The 9,260-nt window shown below is 44.0% G+C and overlaps 1 protein-coding gene across 2 annotated transcripts in view; it reads right to left on the bottom strand.

Annotated features, from left to right (window-relative positions):
* Window positions 1-6: 6 nt before the first annotated feature.
* ero1b (endoplasmic reticulum oxidoreductase 1 beta) overlaps window positions 7-9,260 on the bottom strand; it is a 15,530-nt gene continuing 6,276 nt past the window's right edge. For both annotated transcript variants that reach the window (XM_020620235.1, XM_020620236.1), the window contains exons 7-16: window positions 8,832-8,952; window positions 7,787-7,833; window positions 7,441-7,452; window positions 7,321-7,347; window positions 5,856-5,948; window positions 5,083-5,329; window positions 3,911-3,980; window positions 3,494-3,580; window positions 3,243-3,376; window positions 7-1,880 (exon numbers count right to left, since the gene is read on the bottom strand). In XM_020620235.1, coding sequence (XP_020475891.1) covers window positions 1,820-1,880; window positions 3,243-3,376; window positions 3,494-3,580; window positions 3,911-3,980; window positions 5,083-5,329; window positions 5,856-5,948; window positions 7,321-7,347; window positions 7,441-7,452; window positions 7,787-7,833; window positions 8,832-8,952 — 899 coding nt within the window. In that variant the 3' untranslated portion in view covers window positions 7-1,819. The remainder of the gene's footprint in view (window positions 1,881-3,242; window positions 3,377-3,493; window positions 3,581-3,910; window positions 3,981-5,082; window positions 5,330-5,855; window positions 5,949-7,320; window positions 7,348-7,440; window positions 7,453-7,786; window positions 7,834-8,831; window positions 8,953-9,260) is intronic.

Below are 9,260 nucleotides of genomic sequence, written 5' to 3' on the forward strand. Positions count from 1 at the left end.
TTGTTCTGACCCACACACACACACACACTGTCCTGCTGCCACAAACACTGAATGTTAATTCATCCGCCGCTGAAAATAGTCCCCAGTGCTTCCCCCGTCCTCCTGTTCATTTGATAGAAACTACAATGAGCAGCTGTCTCAGGAAATTGCTATGGTTTTGATGTATTTGTGAGGTGTTTTAAAGGTTTGTGTCTTCAGTAGGAACCAGTGGGTTTGGAGCCAAGAGCCGCAGACAGGAAGTCAGAGTGTGTTGATAAAGACGGCGATACAGTTATCCCCCTGCTGAGAGGGGATGCTGGAAAATCACTGTGAAAACATTTTGTGTTTGAGTTCTCCCCCATGTTTACTATCATACATAGTTCTCTTTATAAGATAAGCATGAAGGAAACGTTCTTAATTTGAATTTCAGTTGTTTCTGTATGAGCTTCCAGTTGGAGCAGGATCCCAGTTTCATTTTGTCCATTACCATGTGTGGACTGATCCAGTTTTATAGTATTTGTACCAAAACTAGCAGGTGTCATTCTGGCACCAGGATCTAGAAACTCTGTCACGTGTTGATTTGTTGCGTCTTCATGGAACTGGTCATCCAATAAAATCGGACAAACTGGAACCTGGGGCTTGTTGACAGTGAGAAAATTATCCCATGATTCTCTTTGCTCAGAGAAACTCGGGCTCCTGAAACAGTTTGCCTGAGCACAGCTCCACCCTCCTCCAACACCTGTGCCTGTCAGTAGCTCTCAGGCTCACTAGTCCATCTCTAGTGAGGAACATCCATCTCTCTGAACAAACTACATTTACAGTGCGAGATAAAACACTGACTCAATCATTCGTCTTCAGAGAAACTAACAGCTCCCACTTTTTAGGTTTAAATAAATCGGTCTTGATAAACGTTGAGCTTTAAGAGACACAGCCGAAGCAGAAACAGAGCAAAGCAGGCAGCATTTTGCAAAACACAGCGGCAACTAGACAGAGACGGACGATGACCCATTCATCCAAACGCAGACCCACGAGTTGGTTATTATGAAACAGCAAAATCTGCTACTAGTATCAAGTGTATGATTATTTATCTGTGGAATCAAGTCTAGTCCATGATATTATAGCTGCAACTATTGATCCATCCACACACACATTCTAGTGAGCTGATGTAAATTAGACCTGAGATATGGGCAGGTTGGTCCAGATCCTCAGGCTATAAGCAGCAAAGTTCTCTAGAAACAACAGGAGATGATGAGAAACGAGAGGATAAGGAAACAAAGAACAGGCAGTCACGTCCTGACGCACATTCCTCTAAAGGTCTGTGTCGTCCAAGTGCTTCCTCTGGACAAAGTCTTTCTACATTACTACAGACGAGACATAAAGGTCTGGATCAGGTCCAGGTGAGTGTAAAATCCAACAGGATGTGATGTCAGCACAGGAACAGGAAGTAACAATGACCTTACTGCTGAACACAGTTTAATCTGCGTCCAGGCATCATGATCACTGAGGGTTTGGCCTGTCGAGTGTCACAACCAGCCTGCAGCTCTTACTGCTCAACTTTACCAAAAGATATCTACATGAGAAAAGGTCAAAGTTCATCTCTGGCTGACAGGTTTGACAGCAGAGGAAAGAAAACGAGACTTCCAACAAAGGCATGAGGAGGAGGAAGAGTTAACACCAGGATGTTACAGGGCAGAAAGACGAGATTCATGGGACAGAAATGGAGGAAAGGGGTGTTGATGGTTTCACTGCTGCCCGTGACAAAGACCTGTACTGGGTGAGGATCACACTACTGCAGTTCTCCATGGCGCAGCCTAGTGGCCAGGTCAAACAGCTCCTCCTGTTACCTGTCCTCCTTCAGCAGGTGGCGGAAGTTGTGGAGTTGGTATATACTGGTGGACAACCTGAGGCCGAGAGAAGAGACAGACACATGATCTGTCAACCTTTAATCACTGTGTGGGTGATAATACGCTCCTGTTGCTGTACAAACGCTCACAGTGACAGAGCTGGTGTTAACCCTCCTGTTATAGTTAAAGTTAAAAGATCTAAAAACAATAGTTTAAAGTATTTTATTGGTATTGGCTTACTAGGTGTAATCAACCTATAAAATGAAAATGGTTCAGGTCAACTTGAACATAAAAGGTGTCTCATGTTAATTTATCAACATCACTTCATAAAAAGAAAAGATTTAAAAATGTAAAATAAAACTAAAAATAATCCATGTCATGTAAAAAATAAGGTATTTTATATGTAGGTCTTTCCAATGTACATTAAAAAAAGTTTTAACATGCTTTTTAATGAAAAATGAACCATAATCTGTGAGAGCTAAAGAACACCACTGCATTAAATGATTGAAATGGTCAGTAAAGGTAAAATTAACCCAGGAACATCACTGCTGTTCCTGAGAAAGGAACACAACAGGAGGGTTAAGTAGAACGGTTAACGAGCTAGCATGCTAACATATGCCAATCAGCAACGTGGCTCTCACAACGTGTCTGAGACCTTTATTTACCTCAGTGGTAGAGAGAGCCGGGTCTTTAACTGGCACGGGTTTGTACTATAGACAAGCCTTTATCTCCAACATCAGCCACTGGTACAAACTCTAAACCTTCTCCACGTTTACTTTTTGTCTTGATAAATTCAGTGTAATGTCTGTTTCCACAGCACTAATTCGGCCTTGAACCAGAGGCAACACTCACTGCAGAACATTAACATAAGATATTTACAGCCTTCCCTTAATAAATGTGAAAAACATCAGGAAGTGTTGACTTTTGTTGACATCGATCAGAAGTACAGCAAAAAGAAATCCGTATGAGAACATTATTTCAGTTAAAACAAGAGAAAGTGTGGTATGACTGTTGTTGGTCACCAGCTGTCATTTAAGAGCAGCCTGTTGTTGTAACATCAGCTCATATGTGACGATTTATAATATCTGCACATAAACAAAGCTATTGGAAAAATTGTGGTGAAGGACTTTCCCTGTTTAAACTTTACAAAACTGTGGTTAATCCTGAGGGGAACATGAAAGTTGAACCACACAAACCCATCTAAGTGATGTTGAACTATTTCACAGGATAACTGAAACATCTGACCTCATGGTGGCGCTAGAGGACAAGGTTTCATCCTCTGAGGATCATAGTGTCCCTCCACTAGCATTACTAAAACAAAAGAGCTTTTACATTTAATTGATGTTAACCAGTTTTCTTGTGTCTGCTTTTCATATTCAGCGTCTCCGCTCTCACCTGTCTCACGAGCAGCGAACGTACCTGCCGAAGCCGTTCAGTAAGGCCACGATCTCCTGTCGAGTGAGCTGGAAGCCTTTGGATGGGCTGTGTTCTGGAAGGTTCTTGATCTCCTTCTCAGAGAAGAGGATCTTCAGCGCCGTGCCCAGACCCTGAGTCTGCAGAGAACCACAGTTTCAGTCCAAACCTACAGGGCTGTGTCTCACTTGGAAAAGAGCTTCACAGTCACGTGGAATCACATCAGGCTAAATGAAGTTTGAAAGAACCTGACTCACCTGTAGTTTTCCCCACAGACGACACTTACTGCAGCCGACACAGTCCATGATCCTGGAGATGTTTTTAAAATGGAGCCGGAATTCCTCCTGGATGGAAACGAGAGCAGACGAGACAATTCACACTTCCTGTTTACGACGCAAACGTTCTAGCTCAAACACGTCTTAATGAAAAGGCCCAAACTAGGACAGTGAGACAGAAAACAGTTCAATCAGATGTGACTCGTTTAGTGAACTATAATAGATTATTTACAAAGCTGCAGAGTATTGATACACTGCTGCTTTGAACAAACAGTCTGCTGATCGTCCTGCTGACACTGCTGATTCTGCTCCTGATCAAACAGTGACAAACCAAATAGTGGACATCAGCCAGAACAGAAACCTCCACACACAACATGACAGTTGGAGCCTTCGGTTCACCTTTAATGTCTTTGCTTCCATTTTGTCCCCGGCAAACATGGACTTCTCATCAAAGTGCATGGGGAAAGCTCTGGAAGACAAAAGGAGCCATTAGCCTTACAATCACATGTGAACTAGATGCGAGTCACATGACCTGCAACAATGAATGACCCCAGGACATCTCTGTCGTTCTGGATTCAGAGTGTGTTGCTTTAACGAGGTCTGCATCAGACCTTGTGATTCAGTGTGAACTTCTCTGTTTAGCCTCACATACAGGTCTTTGTTGTTCTGGTCCTGTGTTTGACATAAAAGGTCGCACTCTGAGTATCACAGCTTTATGATGTATCACTGTGAAATCGGTCATACGAGGACAAACTCTCTGTTATTCAGCTTAAGCTCAGTGTTTCTCTGTCAGCCTAAGCCTCAACCTGAAGTTTCACAGGTGTCTCTAACTGACATGTTGGAAAACTGACGGATTAGATGCTGTGACATCTTTTCACTCTGGACCAAAGTGTTGAACTCGTGCACTGCAACCCGTGCGACTGCTTCAGCACTGAGTATCACAGCTTTATGATGCATCACTGTGGAATCAGTCATACGAGGACAAACTCTCCTGTTATTCAGCTTAAGCTCAGTGTTTCGAAGCATTCAGACCCCTTCACCTTTTGCACATTGTGTCATTTAGACCCCTTCACCTTTTGCACATTGTGTTAAATTTGCCTTATTTTTACCACCAGTCTACAATCAATAACTGATAATGACAGTTTTTAGAATTCTTTTTACAGATTTACTTAAAATAATAACCAAAATCCATAACGTGCACAGTATTCAGAGCTTTAATTCAGGACCTTGTAGAAAATTAAACAGACAGCAGAGCTAAATGTGCAGAAAGTGACGTGATTACTCCTGAAAGGCCGTGCACACCTGTGCTACCCCCACACAGGTACTGTCAGTTTTTCTCACGGATGCGTGGGCATGTACAGACTGCACGTGGTTACCACCTGCCCGACTGCCCACTGAGCTTGGACGAGACACAGTACCCCAGCATCACTGTCTGCACCATCATCTTGAACATGGTGGTGCAGTGTAGCAAAGACAGGGAGTGCTGCTTAATCTACATGTGGCATCTGAGGTGGAAAGAAGCCAAATCTCCACCAGCTGGAACGTGACCTGTGCAGAGGAGCCTCTCTTACTTGATCTCATTGAAGACGTGCAGCAGCAGGTCTTTGGTGGCTCCGTCCTCCTGAGCGTTTCCTGTGTACAGGTTGATGAAGGCTCGTTCAAAGTACGGAGCCACCTTGTAGAGTGCCCGCAGCTCGATCAAGTACAGGAAGTAGAGGTTCTTCAGACGCCGGGTGCCCTCGCCCTTCGTCTCTGCAATGTCAAAGCGCTGCCGGAACTCCTGAATGTTGGGAGACCACACTGAGCGGCCCCAGCCCTCTGAGGGACAAACACCCGCAGCCACACTTTACTACATGATGCAGTCATTTCATCAACTGGCAACTTTTAACAAACAAAAGTAGAACACGTGGTAAATATTAGCATTTCAATGTTATGTTGGTCATTTCTATACAAAACCTATGGCAGATATATTTATATCAGCACTGTGGGACTCCTACAACAGGAACCTGCTTTAACCTGAGCCAGGCCCACTGCAGGTAACACGCTGGGAATCGAACCTTAATATGTTCTGGTACGGAACAAACCATGTCCGTAGCACACAGCGTATGTGTTAGCAGTCTGGAGCACTTATGGTTTGATCAGCTCATTCTTATGTGTTGTTCAGACAAAGTTCTTGTTCAGCTGCTTGTGTCTGGTTCTTTTGCTCAAAGAAGAAGATCATTTGAAGACCTTGGTCTTTTTATTTGTCAAGCTAAGGTATTGGCACCGACATCAGCGCTAGTATCAAAACAGCTCCATAATAACCAGTGCAAACAGTTTTCAGTGTTGTGTCTGATGCTCGTACCGTCCATCAGGTACTCTGCACACAGGTGGATGTTGATGCTGCTGTGGAGGCCGGAGATGAGTCGGTAGAAAACTCTCTTCTCTAAACACAAGCCTGGAGGGGGGGTGGGAGTTACTCGAGACACATTTTAATAACGCCAGCAGTGGATCATATAAATACTTTTTAACAAGTTCAAAGGTTCATTTTAAAACTAAAACATGTTTTCTTCCTTTCCACCAGTATTTCGATCTGTCCGTCCCTGAGAGTCCTGCCTCCACCTCACTAAGAAGCGAACCGACCCTTGAAGCAGTTATACTTGTACTCATTTCAGACTCCCTCTGCTTTAGCGCTGCATGTTTCTGAACCACACATGTATAAATGTCTATCTCATAACCTGAAGTGTGAGAGTTGATGTTTGGAGCTTTGTAGCAGACCCAGATTTTAGAGCAGGCTGCATCTGTCTGCATCGTTTACTGCCTGTAAATTATTTTGTTATCTTACACAGTCTTATGTTGGTTTACTGTTTACTTGCCCCTTGCATGGGGACATGTACATACACACTGAGAGCCGATGTACCAGAGTCAGATTCCTCGTGTGTCCGACACACCTGGCCAATAAAGCTGATTCTGATTCTGATCTGAGAGGCCAAAGATCGCTACAGGCTCGAGTGATAAAATATATTCTGTGACCGACTAAGTAAGGAGTTATGTTTGTATTAGCTTCAGCCTCCTTCTGTTACAAAGCTACACACCACTGTGCTCCCAGTTGTCCACGGGGCTGTCAGGTTCGTTTATCATTTATATCTTATCTGAGCTTACTTTATCTGATGACTGGAAATCTGAAGTGTTACAGCCGGTCAGCGCAGCCTGTGACTGCGAGACCACAACAGGAACACGTTACCTTTGCACGGTAAAAATAAAATAAGTAACCACAACAACTCACGACTGTTCTACTTGGTTCCTCTGCTGTGTGCACATTTTATTTCTGATGTAATTCATTTAGTTTCTGCTGTTTGCCTTGATCCTCACTCCTGATGTGTGTTATTTAACGTCTCCCTTCTTATCATATCAAACACTATCATCACTTGAGCGTGGCCTGATTTATCGCAGGGTAAATGGGCTCCAGACAGGTGTCATGCCATCTGGGCCGTACCACAGGTGACTGGCCGACTGTCTGCAGAGAGGAGAGACGAGAGCTGCCGCTGTCAGCTCAACTTCACAGAGCGTGGCCTGTGAAGATGACAGGAAACGTGGCCGAAACGTTTCAGGAGATGTCGAGCAGAATTGGTAGTTTTAAAGGTTTCTGCGTGTACAGCAGGATAAGGTTCTTCAGGTTTATACAAATAAAATGGAAAAGGGCTTCCCATCATCACTAGAGATGAGGCTTTATTCTAGATTAAAGCCACCAGGAAGCAAATGTTTAAAGAAGGAAACTAACGTAATGTCACAGAACAACACTGATGATGAAAGCTCGAGGCCGTACTCACCTTCCAGCCACTTGTAGAAACCTTCTCCTGCAACATGAGCGACATCAGAAGAGTCATCAGCCATTTTTTTAGCAACACAACTAAAAATAGATTCTGGTGAAGCCAGTTTGTTTCACTCACCGTCGTCGTCTCCTGAACACAGAGAGGGAACAAAGCTCTGTTAGATCTGTGCTACTGATAACCACACACACACACACACACACACCACCTCCTTTTACCTTCCCTGAAGCAGCAATGCGGTCTCCCCGATGTACAGAGTGAGTGCTGTTTTTCTAGTGATTTTTAAAAATACCTGAGTTTTCCACCCTAATCTGGGTTGTGATTAAAATACAGTATCACCTCCACATAGTCTCACCCCCCCACCCCACGTCAGCGTGAACCTGCTGATCCTGTTCACCTGCTGCTTCCTCAACCATCATAACTTAACTGAGCCGGTGCCCCCCCCCGGCAGATTTTTCAGACTCACCTCTGCTCGGAGCCAGAGGGTTCAGAGGTCGGTACACTGACCTGGGCCTGTTGGCACAAGAAAGAAAACTTTGTCATTGTACACGAGTACAATGAAATTAGAACAATTGGATGTGGGGTTTTTATTAAGGAGCACAACAATCCCCACATCCAAACTTTCAACAGCTTCAAACCAGAATCTTTCTCAGGAAACAGTGTGAACGCAGCAGAACCGAGATCTCCTGTCCTATACGGAACCAGCTTTCTGAAGTTCAGTATCGTCTCTGGCTGCAAAAACACCCTGAACATTTCCAATATCCCAACACAGCTTGGACACAGAACTTAACTTTTTGGCAATAAACACATGTAAAACACACAGATAATCTTTTCTTTGTCGTTTCATATCAGCATTTTGTAAAGACGATACACACCAAGGAAACACTGCTTCCTCAAACTGAAGTTACTCACATGTAAAAAGAGAAAATGACAAACAAATAAAAATATGATCTGTGAAAAGAGACATGCAAGTATTTTATGTTTGATCAAAACAAATAGACATAAACAACATACACACATACAGGAAGTGTTTTCTGCCCTGGATCATCCACACTGAGTCATCAGTCTAATATTAACTAAACGCCGATCGATCAATGATCAGTGTCTGAGCGGCAGCGGAGGAATATGTCCAGCACCTGATGCTGACCTCACATCAAGTGTCGACTCTGCTGCTGATTTTTCACCTCAGAAAATAATCAGTTCAAATACTGTAAAGAAGCATTAGTGGTTATCGATATGTTGTGTGTGTGTGTGTGTGTGTGTGTGTGTGTGTGTGTGTAAACGCCTTTCTGTGGTTCTGGGGACAAATTTTAGTTTGATACCAACCCTGTGAGGACACGGAGGACGCTGTCCGGTCCTCACTCCCTCAAAAGGCCGTCTGAGGGTTTAGGTTAGAACCAGGTTTAGGTCAGGGTCAGACATTTAACTGTGACGGTTAAGGTTCATGTTACTGCCCATTACATCACAGCTCGTCATGGTCACAGCTATAGAGGGACAGACGTGCGTCTCACTTGAAGCAGTTTTCCTCATAGATGCTGTTCCACACTCTCCAGGCTGAAGAACCCTTGTATCCGGTGAATCGCTCTGGATTCAGCAGCAGGTCCACGTACTCCGCATCAGGAGAGGTTTCATCTGAACACACACAGACACAGATTATAAGGGACGGACAACGCTGTCACAGGTGAGCGAGCTTCCAACTCAACCTACCGGATACGCAGGTGTTGGACAGAACAAACAACAAAGTAATCGCCTATTTGTTCTAAGAGCTTTACTAGCAGTAAAACTAAAACTGTCACGGTGTTGCTGGAGGAAAGGTCATGGGCTCATCAACAAGATCTAAAACTATGTGATCAGAATAGTTCTTCCTTTTAGGTTTTGATATTTCTGTGTACAGGAGGGAAATGGGTCCTGATGGTGTCTGACCAACAGTCAAGAGCACC

The sequence above is a fragment of the Monopterus albus genome, unplaced genomic scaffold (assembly GCF_001952655.1).
Source record: "Monopterus albus unplaced genomic scaffold, M_albus_1.0 scaffold235.1, whole genome shotgun sequence".
Taxonomy (NCBI): domain Eukaryota; kingdom Metazoa; phylum Chordata; class Actinopteri; order Synbranchiformes; family Synbranchidae; genus Monopterus; species Monopterus albus.